General features: G+C 39.6%; 1 protein-coding gene across 4 annotated transcripts in view; it reads left to right on the forward strand.

Moving 5' to 3' along the window:
• HERC2 (E3 ubiquitin-protein ligase HERC2) overlaps window positions 1-22,129 on the forward strand; it is a 40,866-nt gene that overhangs the window by 13,046 nt on the left and 5,691 nt on the right. Inside the window, exons 22-79 of one of the 4 annotated variants that reach the window (XM_076131959.1) lie at window positions 22-218; window positions 554-770; window positions 1,082-1,319; window positions 1,629-1,796; window positions 2,064-2,276; window positions 2,499-2,661; window positions 2,761-2,879; window positions 3,177-3,349; window positions 3,456-4,027; window positions 4,108-4,232; window positions 4,330-4,697; window positions 4,958-5,124; window positions 5,247-5,386; window positions 5,501-5,684; window positions 5,791-6,024; window positions 6,112-6,230; window positions 6,400-6,586; window positions 6,813-6,964; window positions 7,085-7,181; window positions 7,536-7,687; window positions 8,177-8,318; window positions 8,562-8,687; window positions 8,814-8,975; window positions 9,252-9,359; window positions 9,432-9,533; window positions 9,768-10,000; window positions 10,095-10,163; window positions 10,596-10,767; window positions 10,847-10,942; window positions 11,125-11,279; window positions 11,516-11,782; window positions 12,113-12,232; window positions 12,303-12,404; window positions 12,491-12,646; window positions 12,813-12,974; window positions 13,197-13,427; window positions 13,738-13,861; window positions 14,358-14,491; window positions 14,866-15,021; window positions 15,355-15,589; window positions 15,833-15,972; window positions 16,235-16,393; window positions 16,846-16,965; window positions 17,046-17,181; window positions 17,452-17,604; window positions 17,870-18,037; window positions 18,194-18,291; window positions 18,368-18,524; window positions 18,784-18,986; window positions 19,302-19,591; window positions 19,829-20,049; window positions 20,225-20,319; window positions 20,403-20,509; window positions 20,713-20,890; window positions 21,123-21,246; window positions 21,368-21,497; window positions 21,600-21,706; window positions 21,812-21,939. In XM_076131959.1, the coding sequence (XP_075988074.1) occupies window positions 22-218; window positions 554-770; window positions 1,082-1,319; window positions 1,629-1,796; window positions 2,064-2,276; window positions 2,499-2,661; window positions 2,761-2,879; window positions 3,177-3,349; window positions 3,456-4,027; window positions 4,108-4,232; window positions 4,330-4,697; window positions 4,958-5,124; window positions 5,247-5,386; window positions 5,501-5,684; window positions 5,791-6,024; window positions 6,112-6,230; window positions 6,400-6,586; window positions 6,813-6,964; window positions 7,085-7,181; window positions 7,536-7,687; window positions 8,177-8,318; window positions 8,562-8,687; window positions 8,814-8,975; window positions 9,252-9,359; window positions 9,432-9,533; window positions 9,768-10,000; window positions 10,095-10,163; window positions 10,596-10,767; window positions 10,847-10,942; window positions 11,125-11,279; window positions 11,516-11,782; window positions 12,113-12,232; window positions 12,303-12,404; window positions 12,491-12,646; window positions 12,813-12,974; window positions 13,197-13,427; window positions 13,738-13,861; window positions 14,358-14,491; window positions 14,866-15,021; window positions 15,355-15,589; window positions 15,833-15,972; window positions 16,235-16,393; window positions 16,846-16,965; window positions 17,046-17,181; window positions 17,452-17,604; window positions 17,870-18,037; window positions 18,194-18,291; window positions 18,368-18,524; window positions 18,784-18,986; window positions 19,302-19,591; window positions 19,829-20,049; window positions 20,225-20,319; window positions 20,403-20,509; window positions 20,713-20,890; window positions 21,123-21,246; window positions 21,368-21,497; window positions 21,600-21,706; window positions 21,812-21,939 (9,751 nt within the window). The remainder of the gene's footprint in view (window positions 1-21; window positions 219-553; window positions 771-1,081; window positions 1,320-1,628; window positions 1,797-2,063; window positions 2,277-2,498; window positions 2,662-2,760; window positions 2,880-3,176; window positions 3,350-3,455; window positions 4,028-4,107; window positions 4,233-4,329; window positions 4,698-4,957; window positions 5,125-5,246; window positions 5,387-5,500; window positions 5,685-5,790; window positions 6,025-6,111; window positions 6,231-6,399; window positions 6,587-6,812; window positions 6,965-7,084; window positions 7,182-7,535; window positions 7,688-8,176; window positions 8,319-8,561; window positions 8,688-8,813; window positions 8,976-9,251; window positions 9,360-9,431; window positions 9,534-9,767; window positions 10,001-10,094; window positions 10,164-10,595; window positions 10,768-10,846; window positions 10,943-11,124; window positions 11,280-11,515; window positions 11,783-12,112; window positions 12,233-12,302; window positions 12,405-12,490; window positions 12,647-12,812; window positions 12,975-13,196; window positions 13,428-13,737; window positions 13,862-14,357; window positions 14,492-14,865; window positions 15,022-15,354; window positions 15,590-15,832; window positions 15,973-16,234; window positions 16,394-16,845; window positions 16,966-17,045; window positions 17,182-17,451; window positions 17,605-17,869; window positions 18,038-18,193; window positions 18,292-18,367; window positions 18,525-18,783; window positions 18,987-19,301; window positions 19,592-19,828; window positions 20,050-20,224; window positions 20,320-20,402; window positions 20,510-20,712; window positions 20,891-21,122; window positions 21,247-21,367; window positions 21,498-21,599; window positions 21,707-21,811; window positions 21,940-22,129) is intronic. The other 3 variants (XM_076131965.1, XM_076131974.1, XM_076131983.1) reach the window with 3 other exon arrangements.

Genomic DNA, 22,129 nt, shown 5'->3' on the forward strand with positions numbered 1-22,129 from the left:
TTGAATATTTCTTTGGCGCAGGCTATTATTCTGTGAAGCGATGTGGTCCCGCGGCGGTAGAAGCACTCGCGGTGGAGTGCGGGCTCTGTTCACTCAATACACGACGTTATTAGCGGAACATGTACAGTCCACTCTGAGCTCGTTCGTCCGAGCCGTCCGAAGGGCCAATAATGCACAGCTGGTAGCTCTCTGCAATCTTATCATGGCTGATATTGTTGGTAAGTATTTGAACTATACGCAAATATTGGGTGTTATTAATACATTTTAAGTGACAATTTTGACTTTTAATTCTGGACACTCGATTGTTACTTGTTTTGTTTACGATTCTTTAAAGAAATTTCCCATGAATCACTTTGGTTATCGCTGAAAATCCGTTTCGTAGTTTTTGATTTTATCGCGAACAAACAAACAGTTGACATTGTGTGACACAACAGTGTTGAATTTTGTTTTGATGAATATTCGTGTTGATGATGATGTATTCGTGAAATGGAAGTCTCAATTATTTACATTGTCTTTATTAGGTAAAGTTAATCACTTGCATTTTACTGTACAGGTCGTGTAGTAAGCGAGCTAGGCGCTTGGCTATGTTCATGTGCGGCTCGTTCTCCTTGCGCTCTGGCCGACTGCGCCGCCTCTCTAGTCAAGATAGCGCGAGCGTGCGACGACGCCGCCAAGTGCCTGCCTTCCTCTGCCAAGTTGGACGCAGACCTGCTTGGCTGGCCTGGTCTCGTCTCCAAGAAACATCAGTTGAACAGCAGTATTATTAGAAGGTAAAAATAATAAAGTTTAATAGTACTTATTTTTGTGTGCGATAGACGACAGTAAACTTGTTTAGTAGTTTTTGACATTTGCTATTAATGTTAATGAAAGTTACCCTTATTTATCATACTATCTCAGTAATTTTAAAGTATAATGTAAGTAGGTGCAGAAAGACGTGAGTGTAGTTGCTGAAAAAAAATATGTAGATGAAATTTTTTACTTTATTATCTTGACTTTTGAACAGAAAAGTCAAGATAAGTCGTAGTGTGAATAATCTGATATCCCAATCAAATAAGAGCATTAAATGTTTATTTCTTTTCAGGTGTGATTTACAAAACCATACAAAAGAAGGTGGTTCATGGATAGTAGTCGCCGGGCACGTGTTCGACGTAGACAACTTTGACTGTGAGAGCGCGTGCACGGTGGAACTCGTACGCAAGTTGCGAGGTACCGACGCGACCGCTGCGTTAAGCGTAGAGCCACATGCCGCGTACTTGTCTAGGATTACTGAGAAGTGTGTTGGGATGTTTGTGGATCAGGTTTATAGCTACAAGTGTCATGTAAGTATAATTTTCTATTACTATTTTCTATATATTAATGTTTGATTTTTAAGTATCGTCATATAATATTTAAATAGACTAACAATATAACCAGACCTTTAAAAAAGTGGTTAAAACGTACACGAGCGCACACGTTATCTAGTTTACAATATGTTGTGATGATGATTGCTTATTGAAGTCAGTTTTAAGACAAATATGAAATAGTGAACACGTTACACAAATAAAATATTTAAGGATTTGTTTGCACAAATGCTCAAATAGTTGGTAATCTTGTCTCATAATTTCAAAAGTAACGGTTATCTGCCACAGGAAAGCACATCAACACTCCGAGCACATCATATACTATCAACGTGCGCGTTCAACGTATCATTAGGATTGTCACAATGCGGCGCTCGACTAGCGCGCTCATTGCCGGTACAACAAGCGGAGCGGGATGCTCCTTATGCTGCTGCAGTCTTCCTGAGAGGTGGTCTACAGGTAACAACATTATATTGGTTTAACCATTAGGGAGCGGCCTTACACATTTCACCCTGGGAATCCCGTGCACTATACGGTATCTAGAAATTCTCCAAAAAATCCTCTTAAATGTTAAGTTGAACTTTGAACGCCGATTTTCGGCTTGGGAAACCACATACCCATTCTACGGAAACATAAAATATACTTGCTACTTTGCTAGACTCTCTCCCCTTTTTAAAATTTGAGAATTTACTGGGGTGAAGCTTAAACATGTTATAAATTTCCCAGGTGCCTCAACTAACAAATCCATTTGAAGAAGAGAAAGCCGAGGCCCGTAGTGGTTCATCTACTGGCGGCAATAGTCCTGCGGGAGAAGTGCCGTTGCAACCACGAGCGTGTCGACCACCACGACCTCCTCCACGCGTACAAGTAGCTTCTTCTCTCAACTCAGCTGCGAGAGCCGAGGCGTTGTTACATGCACTCGCTGAACCTAAATTACATGTTAGTAGAGTCTTTACATTGGTATAATATTAACATTATTCTTACTTAAGGATTTTGACAAGTGATGTTTTCAGTGTTTATTTATTATAAGCTCATAAATTATGAGTGTGTACGTGCGTATACGGACAAAATGTCAGATCAAGTGTGAACTCACTTAAGAAAGAATATAAAATAGTAACAGTTAATATATTATTGTTAGACTAATCCTTTTTTATTTTTTAGGATCCACTCGCTTTACATCTATGGTGGGCGTGTGAAAGGCGTGAGGGTTGCGCCCCTCATTTCCCTCCTGAACATCCGCTAGAAGAGCTGCGACGGGCGTTATTGGCATCCCTTTTATACCACTCTGGCTTGAAAGAACACGCCTTGGCCACTGCCACAGCTGGTAAATAAAAACAATATTAAAACAAATAATAATTATTTTACCTATAAAATTAAAACAACTATGAACTAGCATAAACTTATATTGTTATCTTTTTTTTAGAAATGGAAAAAGGCGAAGTGAAATTATCACCAGCAATGTCGGAAATCGTGAAAGCAGTTCAACAAAGTAAATGGACTTTGATGAGAACTAGGCAACAACTTTCAAGAGGTTATAAAGAGGTATGAGGGACGAACTAGTTCTTTTTGCAATATACTATACTGTCCTATCTTGAGTCAGTCAGTCAGCAAAGTGCAAACCCCAGCCATTGTTCTTATCAAATAAAGCAGATCAAGTCATCGACACTCAGACTTAGGTGTTTAAGCTCCTATGTGTAGTATGGACTCAATGCTTAACCCTCCCTCTCCCTCATTAAGGGAGGAGACCCTTGCCCAGCAGTGAGACATTAATGGGTTATACATATTTATTATTTTAGGGGAAGTAATCTTATAATTTGTATTTTATTTCTTCAAATACAGGTTTGTGCAGCACCACTAGAAAGAGCGCGCTTCCTTCTGCATGAAGTGCGTGCGGCAATATCTCCGGCCGTCGCAGCACTACACTCACGTCCTCCAACACGTCGTCCACCTAGTGCTAAGAGAATATTCCAGAAGGTGATGAAGGCTGCTAAAACTCCCGGATTTAATAAATGGTAATAACTTCTGTTTAGCTATTGATATGTATAAATTTACGAGCTTGTAGAATGCGTCGCGGTAAGTATACATATAACGTCTACTAATAATTTTCTTTTCTTTCAGTTTTGAAACCACTAAAGATCTCAGAAACAGACAAAATAGTCTTAGTAAAAGTATGCTTAAAGCAACTGGTAGCCTTTTACAAGGCGATGCCCTTCTCATAAAATCTTCCATCGCACATGCTTCCAACAAAACTCCCGAAGACGCACCAAGCATCGTCATCGAAACTTCCAGAACAAACAACGAACCTGCTCTTCCAAAAGAACTGACAAATAGATCCAAAGTTACCATTAAAGTTAAGGATAAGCCTTTAGAAAAGGACTTGAAGAACGCATCGAATTACGATGATATGAAAAACGAAGGGCGTGGTGATAAAGTGAATGAAAGAGACGACATTCTAGACAGAGACAACGAAGATAAGACTCCGACAAATGAGATATCGATTAGCTCTATTAACGATATTACCGAGAACTCGATACTGAAAGAATCGATGGAGAGCGAAAAGCAAGTCATGTTGCTGGCTGATGATATCAAGACTGATTTGATTTTGGCTGATGAAGAAAAGGATGACGATAATTCGGAAAGAAATAAGTTTGTTAATGCGTGGGTCTCTAGACTCGCTTGTGAAGAAAAAGGTAAAATAAAATATGATTTTAAAGATTCAGATCTCTTTATACAGTGATGAATAACTTGACTATTTTTTTATTTATTTCAGACTTATACTGGTTATTGGAGGAAGTGACTTCGGAGCAACAAAGTCTGACTATAGCTATTATAGACTTCGTTATGACTGAGGAACCTTGTGATATAGATATACTTAGGAGAGCATTGTATTGTCAGGTATTACATTTTGATCTCCATACCATGTGTTTTAAAGTCAGTACAGTTCTTTAAAATAATGAGTAAAATACGACATATAAATACGGTACAATTTCAGGTGCAAAGAGCAGAAATGAGAAGAAACGGATATAGTATGATCAATAGCATTTTGCATTCAACGCAAACAATGTCTGACAGTATTAAATACGGGGCTTTGTCCGGTCTTCTCGGTGGGTGTATGGCGGACTCAGTACCTTATGTATCTATGAAGCCAACTATGCCACTGATCCCGCCGCTAACTGGCATAGAGTCTGTGATACCTTATACGAAATACATGGTGATGTTAGAACGATCGAAGCTGATGGATTTTGTATTGATCGAGTTGAAGGCACGCGTGTTGGAAGGCGAGCAGAGTCAGGCGTTGCCTTTGAAGATGAGTGCTAATTATGGTGCTCATGCGTTGTTGAATAGACCTTCTAGAGCCAGGTTAGTTCACATTATGTTTAGTACTTACGACCTGCGCTTTCACTAGAATATATTGCAATTACTCCGTAAATAGTCGTTACTGTAATTTTTCGATATGAAAGCGTAGGGTAAGTTTCCTGGTGGAAATGGTTATCATTCAAACACTTTTTCAATTCTCACTAGTAACTTTATAGCGTTAAAGCAAACAAAATTACCATGTGCTTTATTGTATTCGTATTAAATATATTAAATTGAGTACTAACAATCGTTGCGTATTGCAGGTTCCTTATTACTCTACTGTCTCTTCTCATAGAAGGATGTCAGGGTCCTGAATTAGAACAGCTGATCAACGGCGGTGCTCTGAGCTCGTGCCTCACATTATTGAAACAAATTGGAGGCGATACCTCGCAATTGACTTCACTAATCTCTAATGGATTGAAGTCAAAGTGTAAGTTAACTTATAAATCCGTTATCGTTCATAACTATTATTTTAAAATACATTGTTATTTGTGACTCGATAAGTTTCTGTTTAACTGTAGATGCTGAATCAAATCTTTTTTCTTTTTGCAGCGGATTGTTTGATCATATTTGAAGACGAACGTCTAGGTGCTCGCGCTCGCGGTGCATCTTTGTCTGGTCCTGAACTAGCGTCCCTAATGAAGATCGGCACTAGAGTAGTACGAGGCAAAGATTGGAAATGGGGCGATCAGGTAGCACACAATTTCCTGTTGGTCATGGCAAAAGCAACGTTATGAATACCTTCACAAAGTTCATTTTACAACAAAATTTTCGCGCCTTATATTATCTTTTATTTCTTTGTGTAGGATGGCGTGCCAGGTGGCGAAGGTCGTGTCATAGGAGAGCTTGGAGAAGATGGGTGGGTACGTGTTGCGTGGGATGCGGGGGGAACCAATTCTTATCGTATGGGCAAAGAGGGCAAATATGATCTTAAGCTAGCCCGCACGCCATCACCACCGCCCTCTGTTGACGAAACTGTTCATGGACCTGGTAAGTGTCTTCCTTTCTATATTTTAATATGCAGAAGTTTGCAAAGAAAATATTAAAGTGTAAAAATTTTTCATTGTATTACTCATTTCAATTTTATGTATTTTAGTGGTAGAACCCAACGTGGAATGGTGGCCGGTTAGCGAAGTGCGGTGGGCGTGTACGGGCGCTATACGTGTACTGTGTGCGGGTGCGGGCGGAGCACGAGCGGGGATAGGGGGCGTGGCGCGTCGCAACGTCGCCGCCCTTCAGCGCCGCCTCCTCACGCTTGCGCATGCGCACGCCACGCCCCCGCCTACTGCCTTTGCTGCACATTATCATACTGCACTTGCTCTTGCAAGAGGTAAGCATTTGTAAACTGGTATAAAGTTGGAGTTACATATTTTCATGGTTATTTTGTTATTTATATGTATGTGTTTTGTTCGTATAGCGAGTGCACAGAGCCCCGAAATGCGGATATCTCTCTGCACCGACTCGTGGTTCGAACTTTGCTACAGTATTATCTCGGCTGCGGACAAGCCTATTACACAAGATCTCGTTTATTTACAAGTAAGTGAAACTAATGAATCACATAATTATCACCATTGGACCATTACAAACGTGTGAACTATGTCATAATCAAAACAAACTTTGTGACAACGGATAAAATAATTATTTGTAAAGATCCATTGAATAGATAACTATAACTAAACTACCAGTGTCTTTGTGGTTACTATAGATTCAAGCCTTATGGTTACTTCGTCGAGTGCTCGTAGAACACAACGGCGCGGCTGAATGGCGACGGACAGTGGGCGCTCAACTATTAGCTTTGATTGGAAGACTCTGGCTAGAGACTCATTCGTGGGATCCCGCGTTCAAACCTAACCATCACCTGATTTCAGCTAATACTGAGGAAGAGGAAGTCGGTACGTAAAATCTCTTCAATTAAAAAGACATGGCAGTCTAACATCGTTACTGTTTGACATATAGTATAATATTAAGTTTCTGAAGAATAAGTGCTTTAAAGATAAAGATTTTCGTAGCTTTTTGGGCGTTAATAATCTTCTTTAAATGTAACAAACACACTTTACAGTTCTGGCTGGACTTGCTTTACTCATAAGTCATAACATAATCAACAATTTTCTTGTGCAGACAACAGATGGCGTGCGCCAGCTACGGCAAGCTACACGGGTGGGACATGCGCGGCGCTTGTGACGTTATTACGGCAGCTACACACCGCGCCTCAGTGGCACATGCCGTTAACTACATTGTTGCTTGACAAGCTGCAACTTGCAGCACAAATGGTACGTGTATTTTTATAATAGGTCGTAATATTTTACATTTCTGAAGCATTGAGACTACATGCAGTCATTTTTTGCTCAGTAAGCGAGGTATTAAGAAAAAAATAATTGTTTTTGTAACAGGTGACAAGCGACTGGCATTGGTGGCCGCATACGAGTCAACAAGATATGACGCAAACTATGAAACCTACGCCACCTAGTCTTGAAAGTTGTCTCATAGGTAAGTACAATCACTAATAAATGCCCCTGATTCTGATAACTAGCTTATTTTATATTATTTCAGTACATTACACTATGTTATTACAGGCTCGTATTATAAATAATTAAATTATAATCTGCTCCTATGCCTAAAAGTTGTTAAATACATTTTCTTCCTAACCTTGGCCAGCGTGGTGGGTTCAAGGCCTAACCCCTCTCTCGTTCGTGAGGAGAGCTTTGCCCAGCAATTGGACAGTAACGGATTAAAAAAACTCGTACTGTGTACATTACGTGTCAATCGAGTGCGTATACGTGCACTTACATTTTCGCTTTGAAAACTAGTGTAAATCCTCAAATATAATATTATCTAATACAGCTGGTGCTCTTGGCGTCGTCGGTGGAGTCGAATGGCGAATAAGACTAGGACAGCGAGTGACAGCCGGATCACCGCCTCGCAACGCCATCGTCACGCAGCTCTCCCCTAGAGCAAAGATAACACTGATACATGAGGACAATACTAGTACTAAGGTAATTTATCAACGTAACAGTTCAACTAACTACTAATACTTAACTTCTTGTTGAAATCTACGGCCATTTTCAATAAACTGAAACTGAAAAGAGATAGTCAGAGCTTTCTAGATTGCTAAGTTGCTTAAATGTTTTTGTTATTGTCCATTATTATTTAGCCCTGTTGAGTGTTGACAGACAAATAAAAAACTCTGTGACTAAGACATAATCTTCCCATCTTTAAATTAAGTAAGGCATGACTCAAGATTGCTTATTGAAGACGGCCGATAGACAGTTATAAAATAGCTTTATTTTAACTACACTAATACTAACTATACTAAAATACTAACTTTTTGCCTAACACAGGGTGCAGGTTTACTAATGATTAAAACACCGCTACGCAACAATGATTGTTATGATGCTTTCTGAAACAATGATATGAAATAATTCCCGTTTTTTTGTACATAAATATGTTCCTTGACTGTAAGTTATTAAGGTTGCTTTTTCTAGTGTGAGTTGGGCGGTATCCAGAGTGCTGAATGTGAACGATTGGCACAACCGTTGACGGGAGGAGAGAGTGCTTTGCGAGTGTGTGCTGCGTTACTTGGTGCTGGACCGCAAGCTTCGCCGATGCATCCACATCATTTACCTGGTATGATTGCTAAATGTTGCATTATTTTGTATAGATTTTTTTACTGGCTAAAAGTATCGTGTATCTGTTGCGTACACAAACACACAAACGTGGGTATACGTGTGCCTATGGAGAATGGTACATCTTCGTCTCGGCAAAATGCATCACTCTCCTCGTTTAACCAAAAAAATCACAAAAAGATTTCTTGTTTGGTTAAATGTTTTATCGCCCTAGTTTTGGAAAAGGTATTTTGTTTTCTTTTAGCTGAAATTGACGTATACGGGCTAAGAAAACAACAGATGGAACTATTGACACTTTGCGCCGTACGTGGTTTGTTGACAACTCGCACGCGACTCCGTAAAGTTTTGATGCAACCACCAGATAATGCGGGTAAGTCCAATAATTAAAACCGTTCTTTGTAACTTTTTATGTTACTACTTATTTTCTTACGGCTTCTTCGAAAACAGTTCTTATTATTCTAAATAAGCCTATAAAAGCCTATTAATTTTTATCCAGGTAATATAGACAGAGGTACAACGCTAGGGACGGAAGGAACTTTACTTCGCCGGCTTCTAGCGCTCGCAACTCGACCCAGTCCTCTCGCAGCGTCGCATACACCACGCGAACTAGAGGCGGCCGCTCTCACTATAGTACAACAGTTAGCTGCACATGTTAATGGTGAGAAAAGTACTGATTCTGTTCTGTTATTCACTCATTTGTTAAGTTGTATTTGATAGTTAATTATCATCTCGACAGTAACTTTGTAGAGCTAGAATTTTTTTATATTGTCCATCACAAAAATCTGTTTGTAATTTAATTGCGCGTGCAACAAGCACGTACCACTTGCGGCACACGTGCAACGGGTACGGAGATCTCAAATCGGATACTTTTAATTTTTTTAAGTGGATTATTATGCTAAGTAAAGTGGTATGACGTTATACATAAACCCCGCAGGTGACGATAGAGACCATGAATCGCCACCAGAAATGCCAATCATAGACAAGAGTAATGTTATGCAATTATCTATGGGTCCATCTACGAGCACCGCATCGGCTTCACTCTGTAAGTAAACCATTGACTTAACCGCCATTTACATCGTTCTTTTATAAAAAGTATTTCTAATATTAATTATAGCAAGAAAAGATCTCAACACGTGGGCTAATTCATCGCAAGTGCAGCAAGTTATAGAAATGGGCTTTTCAAGACATGCAGTATACGCTGCTATACAAGCATTAGGTACGTGTCTTTTGCCTCAAATTATCTCTTTTACTGTCCTGGTTTCCTACTACTATTGACTATCGATTTTGTGTGAACTCATTAGTTTAGCGCCCCTAGCGTAGTTCACAAGAACTATTTTCTTCATGTCATTTTAAATTGCATACTTTCGATAGTAATGGCTGTAGAAAATCACACTACTGAAATATTCATTTAAATAAATAGCAGGTGCTTAGACTTAATCGTTCCTTGCAGGTGGTACAAGCTTACCTTCAGTAGAATCGTTAGTGGCTTACTTACTAGAACTACCTCAACAAGGAATGGACGATTCTGTATTTGAAATGAGACCACACATACCTAAACCAGAAAAGAAACATACACCGTATAGGTGGCGCAGTTGTTTCGCGTCCGAAGAAGAATACGGACAGTACTTGTCTGACGTCATCACTCCAGGAATGACTGTACGCTGTTGTAAGGCCATTGAACCCGTACGTAATACGCTAAAGTATTTTCAACTGTTCATTCAATTTGTTAGTGGTATGATTTATTACTAGTCTAGAACCTTTTTTTGTTGTTTTTCAGGTTGCATTAGGCGACGTTGGACAAGTACAAAAAGTTGAACGCGACATAAAACAAAATGTTTTTTTGCATGTAAGATTTATTTAGTAAACCCTTCTTATGTTTAACCTGAATACCTATGCCTTCACTTGTAATATTTATAGGGCTACTCATCCACACTGCCACACACAATACTCTCATTGCATTATCTTCAGAGTTATGTAAATATTGTTCTTAATTTGCGCATCGTAATTCTTTTTTAATTTTAAATTTTTTCAATTTCAATTTTAATAATAATTATTGTCGACGATGCTCTCAGTTCTTAAACTATCTAAGAAAAAATACTGTCTGTCTATCTGTTTTAATCCATTAAAACAGATAATGAATACCGGAACTTTTAAAATAATAATCTACTACTGACATATTTATCCGACCACTTGACAAAACGTATACACTTATAATTCAAACAAATATAAACACACTGTTTTAACGGTATTTTTTTAAATATTTAAATACATTGCGCAGGTGGAATGGCGTGGTCTAGGTCGTGTGTTTGGCGTGCGCGCAATGCACGCAGAAGTAGTTTCGGGCACGCCGCCGTTCGCGATCGGTGACCGCGTACGAGTACGTGCTGCCGTCACACAACCACGATACAAGTGGGGTTGTATTGATCATACTAGCGTGGGCACTGTAACATGTACGTACATGTAAACAAAGTCATTTTCTTTACAACATGCATTCGTATATTTTATTTATTTCATGCGTATGTCTTGCAGCAATATCAAGTAATGGACGTGACTTGACTGTGGACTTTCCTCAACAACCGGGATGGACGGGGCAAGTCAGTGAGATGGAGCTTGTTACCGATCAATGTAAGTGCTCTTTTAGGAAATTGTTTTTAAATGCTTTGAATGCGTACCTACAACTAGGTCGCTCTATACGTTAAGAACGGACGTATTCAAGACATACAGCGGTCCTAGATTTTATTATTCGATTTACAAATAGTATTTTTTGTAGGTTATGGAAATTAATATTCTTATTTATTATTCCTTAGCTGAATGGGGTGAAAGCGCGGGTGGTACGGCAGTCGGATGGCGAGGTGCTGTACGAGCTGTACGCGTGTCATCATGCCGCCCCGGCGCCGGTGCTCGACGACTACTTGACTCACAGCCTCATACTTACTGGCAAAGCTCTAGTGGTAACGGACAGGTACGGTTTAAATGTGAAGTTTGAAATACTTCACTGATAACTCTATCAAACCAGATTATAAAAGAAAAACATTGTTACCTACATACTTATAAAGACAACACAAGTTTTTCTTGTCAATTTCTATGAAAATAGTGTCCCTTTAGTGAGACTTATCGATAATACTATAATTTATACTTAGTTTTATTAGTGACAAAAATGGAACACTCAACTATCATACTGCTTTTTTACTTTTGTAGCACTGGATCCGAGTAGAAATGCGTAGTGGAGTTCGCGTAAGACGTCTCGGTCTAGGCGTGTGCGGTGGAGCTCACGGTCCTTGTGCACTCGCCGTGCGCGCGGGCGCTACGTTTGACGACGCAGCGCTCGCACCGCTGGCAGCAGTGCCATGCGCCCCACACCCGCCCCACGCGCCACACCCGCCCCATCACCCGCATCAGCGGGATCGACTGCCGACTCACCCACCGCACTTACAACAGATACAACTGCTCGCCGATTGCAAACAGGTTTGTTTGTACCTACGAATATATTAAAGCAATTAACTGTTTTAGCACAAATGGTTGACATTCGTTTGTGGTGAAAATAAAATAGTGAGTCGATGCTATCGTGTAAGGTGGTAATAAATAAATTAATTAATTAACAACGAGTGCTTGACCAATCACATCTTCACGAATCATAGAAAGGCCGTACCGAGTTCACCTTGTGGCGCGGGATATTACATATAAAATAAACTAAAACCGGAAACAAATATATATTTTATTAACCATACGTAACATATTTGTACGACTACATTTTTTTTTACAATGTTTATAACAAAATTGTTTTTCTTGTTACAGTATTACGCCTGCATAGAAATCAGTATTAAACAAAACCGAAACGTAAACGCAGACTGTCGGGTGCACGGACTCTACATCACTGGGTTCAGACCAAACCCACTTTACACTGAAATTCTACAGGTGAGTGCGCTAATTTGAACTTTGGGAATATTTTTATAAGAATGAGTTTTGATTATATTTGTATTTCCAGAGTATGAACTTTGTAGCTGAAGACTGGATGGAAAAAGATAACCTAACGGGAGCTGTTTCGGCTGATAATAACCCACCGGCTTTGCCTAGTGACTCTCCTAAGGTAAGAAATATTGATCCATAATTTACTAGCAGTAAGGTTCATATTTCACTGTACATTTTGAAGTAACTTGATTTATTTTCCTGCAGGTATATGTGTGGGGTCTAAACGACAAAGATCAGCTCGGCGGTGTAAAAGGTTCCAAAGTAAAAGTGCCCGTATTTTCGCCAAGCCTCAGTGCTCTGCGTCCCGTACACATTGCTGGTGGATCTAAGACCCTCTTCATTGTGTCTCATGATGGAAAAGTAAGTTTATTGTTTATAACTCATTACACATTACATTATATACATTACATTATATGCATTATTAAATCTATTTGCATTCAGTCAATGTGATGGAAAATCATTTAAGCTTCTTTGATTTCTTATATCTTGCTTTAAATATAGAAATATAATATTTTTTCTTGTTTAGTTATACGCGTGTGGTGAAGGCACCAATGGGCGGTTAGGACTGGGCCACAGTAATAACGTATCTAGTCCTCGTGCGAACCCGTACCTCGCTCACGTACTCGTGCGTCGCGTCGCCGTTCATTCTGGTGGAAAGCACGCACTAGCACTTACTGCTGATGGCAAGGTAAGCCTTAATCTTGATATTTTGGTGTACACACTATGTAACTGTATGTCGTGCATTGCATAAAGACGAGTCGTGGCTTTTTCACTGGGCAAAGGCGAAATTTAATCAAAATCAGCGTACCCTGGGTGGATTTGACGATATGCGTGCAGTTGACACACTCTGTCTAAATATATTGTTTTTTCTTTTCATCACTTCTCTACTAATACTAATAATTATTTTTAGGTGTATTCTTGGGGTGAAGGCGAAGACGGCAAACTGGGCCACGGTAACCGCATCACATTAGAAGTGCCTCGCCTAATAGAGTCGTTGTCTGGAGAGCGTGTTATTAGCATCGCGTGTGGTTCAGCGCACAGTGCGTGTGTGACCGCTCGCGGACATCTGTATACGTGGGGCCTTGGAGAGTATGGCAGGCTCGGACATGGCGATGATATGACGCAGTTGTCTCCTAAAATGGTAAGTCTTTTATTTAGAGCTTGTTATCGTAAAATTTTGTGTGATTGAATATAGCAGATATTGGAACGTGTGAAGTAAATACAATAGACGTAAACGGACTGCGGGTGACGAAGACATAGCAAACGACGTCGTCTTTCGTTCTTATCCTTTGGAGAGAGGATCCACAAGGGGATTTGAAGTGAAAATTAAGACTATTTAAAATTTTCATCGTCGATTTTCCTATTTTAAACTTGAATACTAGCAAAACAGATTTTGAAATTATATATTTTTATTATAATCTATGGGATTGACGTATTGCATAATGTTCTAGGTGGAAGCTCTATCCAGCTTTAGAGTAATCCAAGTGGCGTGCGGTTCCCGCGATGCTCAAACTTTAGCTTTAACTGCTTGCGGCAAAGTATTCTCGTGGGGAGACGGAGATTTCGGCAAATTGGGTATGTAATGTCATGTTTGACAGTGAATGCAATTAATATACACCTCTATGACTATGGATTGGAGTCATCTACTAAAGCTTTGACTGATCTGGACTTGGCAATAACCCTTTTATAAAAAGAAAATGTATATAAAACCATAAATAGTTGTATATTTATTTCGAACTACTGTATGTAACCATTTTAAAGAAAAACTACCCTCCTTTTTAGGCCCTGAGTTGAGAATAAATGACTTCAATTTGAGAAAAGAGAAAAGCAGACAGACAAACTGATCCCATTACTATGTTTTCCTCCTAAAATATGTTCCCAAAAATATCTTGTCCTAGTAGCTTTCAAAATCTTTGCATTTTCATATTGCATGCTCAGTCTTTAGATGTTAGTGAATATATTGAGCGAACCTGCTGGTCCTTGCTTTATTGTCGATATTAATCACCTCCATGCTCTTTGCTTGTATATCATTAAGTGGAAGAAACAGATATGACTATGAAAGTAACACCAGCTTGCTTTGAACCAGGTCGGGGCGGCTCGGACGGGTGTGCTGTACCTATGAACATAGAAAGGTTGAATACACTGGGTGTGATTCAGGTGGAATGTGGGGCGCAGTTCAGTTTGGCTCTTACGAGGGATGGCGAGGTATGTATATAGCTTAATATTACACTAGCTATTGATTACCCTAGCGGCTGCCTGCGATTTTGTCTGCGTGGAAAGTCTTTTCTGGTTAAAAACAATTCTATATATGTTGTTATTTTTTTTAAACCCATTCCGTATCTTACGGTAAAGAGTAACAGACATGCATACATCTTCACAGACTTTTTATTTATGACATTAGTAGGATAGAATAAGATTTTAAACACACATCGATCCTGGACACATAAAAACTGTTAAACATCATTAAAGTGACTTTCTATTATATATCTATATTTCTTATTCTGTCAGAGCTATGTGCATTATTATGTTGTCTGCAAGAGTTGATGAAACATACTTTAAAACTTTACTGCTTTCGTCAGGTTTGGACATGGGGCAAAGGAGATTACTTCCGACTGGGACACGGTTGTGACGCGCATGTTCGTAGACCAACTCTTGTTGAAGCGCTGCGCGGCAGAAGAGTTATACACGTTGCAGTTGGTGCTCTCCATTGTCTTGCAGTTACTAGCGAACATCAGGTAACATACATTTACTTCTTTGGTCTCTTGGCGATTAATATAACTGGTATAAATCAAAATTTTACTACTGTCTGATATCAACGACTAGTGTTTTTAGATTTAGTGCTGTAGATTATCTGACTACATTTACTGTTTGTCATTATAACAGAATGACGAAATAATCCATTTTTAGTTTCTGGAATGCTGAAGAACTGATTAACGCTTGAAACAATGTATTTTTTATTATTTCTGTTACGTCGAAAATCCAAGGGCTAAATGCGCTTATTACAAATATCACATGTGAAAGAAAATGTCTAAAATTAAGCACTTCAATAATCATTTTGTTCGTCATAGGTGTGGGCTTGGGGTGACAACGACCACGGCCAGCAAGGCAACGGCACGACCTGCGTGAACCGTCGTCCAGCGCTCGTCGCAGGTGTAGAGGGAGTACAGCGCGCGGCAGCGGGTTCATCACATTCAGCCGCGTGGTCGTTACGACCGGCCGCTTTACAAGCTGATGCTCAGTCACCCCATATCGCACCGCTCCCGTTCCCTTGTTTGAAAGATCCATTAGGAGCACAGAGTCTTGGTGAGCAAAATTTTGTGATAACAAACGTTCTTATTTCTTGTATAAGTGATAATTATATTTAACAAAAAACTTCTGCAATACGTTCTTAACGGTTCAAACTTAAAAATACACAATAAAGACGTATCTTCTCTTCGTAACTAATTGTTTTGTCAACAGTAGGGTTTGTAAGCTCTAAATAAACTTTGCCTTAATCAAACAATAAAATAGCTTAGAAATTCGTTCAAAACGGTGTATTTTCAACAGGTCTATATTCTGAGGAGTCGGTAGTTGAAGAGCCGCAAGGTCCACGTCCATCGTTAGCAGTAGCTGCCTTAGCACTGGAGCCGCCTGTAGCAGTTCAACATGCGTTGTCATTAATATTACTAGCATTACATATAACACAGGTATATAAAAATATCTACATTAATCATAATTCGAAGTGTTAATTTTGATCTTCCTGTTTGAAAAATTGGGGCACTATATGACCAATCGACGTGATTGCTCGAATCGAGTATCTTTTTTTTACAATAGTAATCTTTGAGTTGCGACTTTTAGCATGACACATGATTTTTTTAACGTGTTCTAATAATACTGCATTAGATTTATGTTTGGTATTATACTCAAATAAGAAGAAACATAATATAATGATGTTTTTCAAATGACCAGGCGCGCAATCTACTAGTAGAAGCACTACGTGCACATGAAGCTTGCTCCACTGCCGCCCCAGTCGTACCTACCATCGATACTGAAGACGAAGACGCCGAAGCAGACGCTCGTACCGGAGGAGGGGAGGCGCCCGCTGACAGAGCCACTTTGCCAGTCAGTGTAATGAGATTGCATTTTATATATCAACTAGCGGACCCGACAGACGTTGTCCTGTCTAATAAATTAAAAATTAATTAAAAAAACATTGTCCAGCGGACAAAATTGTGAATCTAAACCATTCTCAGATCCCCTTGAACACGCACAAAAAATTTCAGCAAAATCGGTCCAGTCGTTTAAGAGAAGTTCAGTGACATACACACTTACAGAAGAATTATATATATAAAGATTAATCGTAACATTTAGGTGGATGGGCATGCTCGGTCTTTAAAATTGTCTGTGCTCTGTCTTCCTGCCCCGATTAGGGACGTGTAAATTTTTCATATTTGTATTATTGGTATGGATGTGCGTATCTTTTTGAAGGCTTCCGATGGTTAATGGTATAAATAAAAACTTTCCTGATGTGAGATATTAAATCAGGAGGCTGTGAATAATTTTAAAATGTCTGTAAATAGAGTGGAGCGAGCAGTCCCTTAAGCGGTTCCATATCGTCCCGACATTCGGCGGTTATGTCATCAAGCGCCGTGTCCGTAGCCGCGGCTACTATGACTGTACAACAAGCGGAAGCTCCTAAGGTAATAATAATAACGAATTTAATTTTGTTATAGAAACGTTCTTTCATAATATCGTTATATTATTTTGTGATATTTTTCAGTTGGTGCTTGATGAGTTTACTTCACAACTCGGCGAATCAGATGCAAGGGCCCTAGTGGATTTATTAAAACTTGCCGCAGCAGGCAGAATACCAGATGCAAATAATGCTGTCAAAATTATTACTGATGTTCTAATGGGTAAGTCCATTGTCTACCATTAATGAGTGTATCGTGAAAAGTCGATTCCACATTTTCTTGACATGTTTTGAAGAAACTCATTTTGATAAAGTAATCTTAAATGTCAGTCTATTCGTATTCGATATGAAAGTATACTGTAAGAATTCTCGTTACCCAATCTTATAGTCACTAGAGATTTTAACTGTTTCGAACAATTTCATTTTGATTCTCTCGTATGTTATGTGTGTTATGTTATATTTTTATTGTTTTTGTTGTTCTTGTTTTGTTCAGCGTTATGTGCAAGTAAACCAGCAGTGGCGGACATGGTAGTGGAAGTGTGCGTATGTGAACTGGAAGAAGCTGCAGCAGGTGGAGGCAGAGCACCCCCGCAACCAGTAACCGTTGACAGTCCACACCCTTACGCTGATGATACTGATATATCAGGTAAATACTTTTTACTAGAAACCTACTTTGTATACAAAAATTGTCAGAATAGATTTTTGCTAGTGCTTAAGTAGATGGGCTACTACGGTGACTGCGATACTAAAATACGATACGATAATAAAATCGTAAGAACATGTCTTCAATCTAGTTGCTATTAAATTTACTTATTTATGCTACTAGAAACTTACCTTTACTAGATTTATTATTTGGAGAGACTGCAATAACAAGACTCATACATATCTCTAACACATATTTTACCCCATAGGTGTAGTAAAAATCCCCGGCGCCTCATCTCTTCGTGTGGTATTCGAACAAGGCTGTTCGACAGAGCGGCGGAATGACCCACTGACTATATCAGATAGTACAGGCCGCGTGCTCGCCACACGCTCCGGACGCGAGCCCACTGATTGGGCACAAGAAATTGTAGTTAATGGTGAGAACAGTTCATAAATAATATTATATCAAAAATAACTTATTAAATGTAGACTGATTAAGCCAATTAATGCATGTCATTTTTAAAAAGAAAAAGGAGAGCTATTGACAAAGATAAAACAGTTACAGTAATAGATACACTAATATTTGTTTGTAGGTGACGAACTCCGTTGGAGATTCACAAGCGACGGTTCCGTCAATGGATGGGGTTGGAGGTTTACTGCTCTTCCTATATTGCCGTCGCATTCACTCACAGTACGTAACATTTCTCACTTTAATAAAGCAGATACATATCGTGAAAAAAATGTTTATTCCTTTCTCTCTTTCCTAGGAGATCGGTTCAGATCGCTACGTGCTGTCCTGTCCGTCAGTGGAATTGGCGTGGCGCTTGCTCGACGGTCCGTTACTGGCAGCTATTTCTACGGATCATCAGCTAGCACCTCGATTAGCTCAAGCGTTAGCTATATGTGCGCAGATGCCTACATTATGTAAGTTATTAAAGACGAGAAATATACATGCTATACTATTTTATACTGAACTAATGAAGAGTTGAAAGTGTTTGATTGGCCAATCACACCAAGCACATATTTTTTTCTCTTCTGCAAATGCAATAAATGGTATGAATGTACCAAACTGTTTATCGCGGGATGAGTTTGTTTGTGTTTTATTTTCAAATTTCTGATTCTGTCTGTCTGATTTGATAACTGTGAGAAAAAATGTGTTTTTACTGTAATATAACATTCGTAGCGTGGCGTGCCCGTGTATGGTGCGTACGACGTCTCCGCGGCGTGGTGTGCAGTGGTGGCGGGTGTGGCGGCGCGGGCGGTGACCCCAGCACGGCGGCGCCGCCCGCGCTGGCGCATCTGCCTCAGCTGTTACACGCGCAGTACGACCACGAGGAACCCGCGCTGCGTACACCCACGCATCTGTTACACACGCATTATCTTAAGGTAAATATTGTACGCTATTCACTCGGTGCTATTTTTATTGTAGGTATAAAAATGTTTATTCTTGTTGGTTTTTATATCTAGACAATAGTGATAACTCTTATTTCTATGGTTCTGCCAGTCGGACCATAGAAAATTACGGTTGGTGACTCTCCTCCTTATAGCTCAAAAAGGCAGATAGTTCAGAGTCCATCACACCATTATGTAAGACTAAGATAAAAAGAAGAAATCCATTTTGGCACCTATACATTAGAACTATAAAAAATACATATAATATAGGTGTAATATTGATATCCATCTCACATTTTTTATCAACAGGAGCTTGCCTGGTTAGCATGCGGTCTCCGTCTGGACTCACGAGTATGCAACGGCCCCGAAGCCGCACGCTGGGCTTGGTTCAAACGCTACTGTCTTTGTATGAGAACGGCAGACGCTCTCATACGGCGAGTAGCCATGCCTATGCCGTTCTTATCCGACGTTAGGAAAAGACTGGCCGATTTAGGAGTGTACAATAGTGATGAGGCAACCAGCGAGTCTTATTACCCGTGGGAAGATAACACCAAGTTTACTAGACAACATGATGAACAGTTGTTGCATTGGGTTAATAAGTAAGTGTGATCTTGTCTTACTTTATAAGTTACTTCAGAGAATATTGTATACTGTTTCAATTTTTATCAGAAATATTTCTTGATGAATAGTCGTCTTTAGAGGACATTATAAGCAAGCTTAAATTCTACTAAGTAAGAGACGTTTAAAAAAAAAGGGTCGCACAAGTAAGAACACAAGAATTTTAAAGAACATTTATTAAGATTAAGTTTTGCATATCAATCGTAACATCCTACCAGGCGCCCAGAAGACTGGTGTGGTTGGTGGGGCGGCGGATCCCGAGGCTGTGCTGTGTACGGCTGGGGCCACAACCACCGCGGTCAACTCGGCGGTGTAGAGGGTGCTAAAGTACGGACACCGACGCCATGCCACGCGCTTGCTGCACTCAACCCCGTTCAACTAGTGGGAGGCGAACAGACGTTGTTCGCTGTCACACCTGATGGCAAAGTTTATGCTACAGGTAAGTAGTTTTTAGCACGTTGAAGTTGTACTATCAATGCCACTGAAATGTGAACGCCCACGTTTTCAAAACTTATTAGCTAGTTTACAATTGTAAACTTTCACGTTCTATTTTCCAATTCAACTTAATGTTAACTGGTTCCTCTATACTATAGCATGTTTTTTCTTTCCATTAGGTTATGGTGCAGGCGGTCGCCTAGGCATCGGTGGCATAGATTCTGTCTCACAGCCAACTTTATTGGCGTCTATACAACATGTCTTCATTACTAAGGTACAAAACTAAAATATTGAATACTTTATATGCTTTTGTTCAATGTAAAGATGTTAATTAAACTTATATTTTGTTGTTGCCAGGTCGCTTGCAATTCAGGAGGCAAGCATTGTTTGGCTCTTTCGGTTGATGGTGACGTATACAGCTGGGGTGAGGGTGAAGATGGCAAATTGGGACATGGAAACAGAGTGTAAGTATACCTATCTATTTCACCTATAAAGCTTTTAGTCAAAGACCTTTCGATATGTTTTATTATCGTTAGAGAATTAGAGACCCATCTGCGTATGTTATTGGGTATATAGAATCTGAAGTCTAAAATTGTAACTTTATTAATATAGAAAATGTACTTTGTCAAACTAAGCACTTCATAAAATTACTTGCTTTTTCTTCTAGGAGTTACGATCGACCAAAGCTAATAACAGCACTCTCAGGACTAGAAGTGGTAGCGATAGCGTGTGGTGGCGCTCACTCTGCTTGTCTTACGGCGCGTGGACGTATTTATACGTGGGGCAAAGGACGCTACGGACGACTGGGACATGGTGACTCGGAAGATCAACTTGTACCGAAGATGGTTAGTTGTTTTTTATTAAGAGCAGTCTACTTAGATACTTGGGAAAGGGAAATTACAGTGAGTCAAAGTCAAAGTTAGGGTCTGGTGACCGATTACAGTGCGGTTCTCAATTTGGCTTTTTGTGTTTAAATCTAGCCGTTACGCACAATACGTAAAAAATAATACGGTTGACGTAAGCAAGCGTTGCTACATCACATGATAGTGCAACTGTCTAATATTTTTATTATTTTAGGTAGAGGCGTTATCATCTTACAGAGTGATAGATGTTGCTTGTGGATCAGGAGACGCACAGACCCTGTGTATTACAGATGATGACAATGTCTGGTCGTGGGGAGACGGTGACTATGGGAAATTAGGTAATCCACTATAATTATGTATTCTATACAATAAACAGTTTCAATATATCAGTATGTTAGAGTTAGAATCTGTATCTCACGAGTAATATAATAATGAAATATCTGTATTTTGGTTTGTCAGGTCGAGGTGGTTCAGAAGGTTGCAAACTACCAATGCGGATAGACTGTCTGAAAGGACTGCGCGTAATCAAAGTGGAATGTGGATCCCAATTCTCTGTAGCGCTGTGTCAGTGCGGAAGTGTTTATACTTGGTAATATATTGTCCTAATTTTAATTTTAAATTCTTTATTATTAATTATTTTAATGGTCTAAAAAGCTGTCGATGATTACTTAATGTTTTGTGTTTATAACAGGGGCAAAGGTGACTATCATAGACTCGGACACGGTAGTTACGAACACGTGCGACGACCAATGCGTGTCACGGGCATGCAAGGAAAGACGATTGTCTCTATCGCTACAGGTAAATTATCTTACGGTGTTTTAAATACATAATTTAAAGTATTTCGTACTGTACTATATTTGACCACACAACAGTTTTACTAATAGTTAAAATATTTTTTCATAGGTAGTCTTCACTGCGTGGCGTGTACGGATAACGGCGAGGTGTACACGTGGGGTGACAATGATGAAGGTCAGCTCGGAGACGGCACCACGCTGGCAGCTCAACGACCGAGACTCCTGATGGCTTTACAGGTATGCATCTTATGTAAAATATTATGAGATTACAACGTAAACGTGCACCAATCTAGTAAGATTTCCCACACTTTGGGCTATCTATATGTGAGTCTGTCAAAAAATGTTGCATGAAAATTTGATCAGCCCTCTGGTGTGTTTCGGTAGAACTATTTTTGTCAAGTCATTTTTTATGCAAACCTATCACTAT

This window comes from Anticarsia gemmatalis, chromosome 2 (assembly GCF_050436995.1).
Source record: "Anticarsia gemmatalis isolate Benzon Research Colony breed Stoneville strain chromosome 2, ilAntGemm2 primary, whole genome shotgun sequence".
Lineage (NCBI taxonomy): Eukaryota > Metazoa > Arthropoda > Insecta > Lepidoptera > Erebidae > Anticarsia > Anticarsia gemmatalis.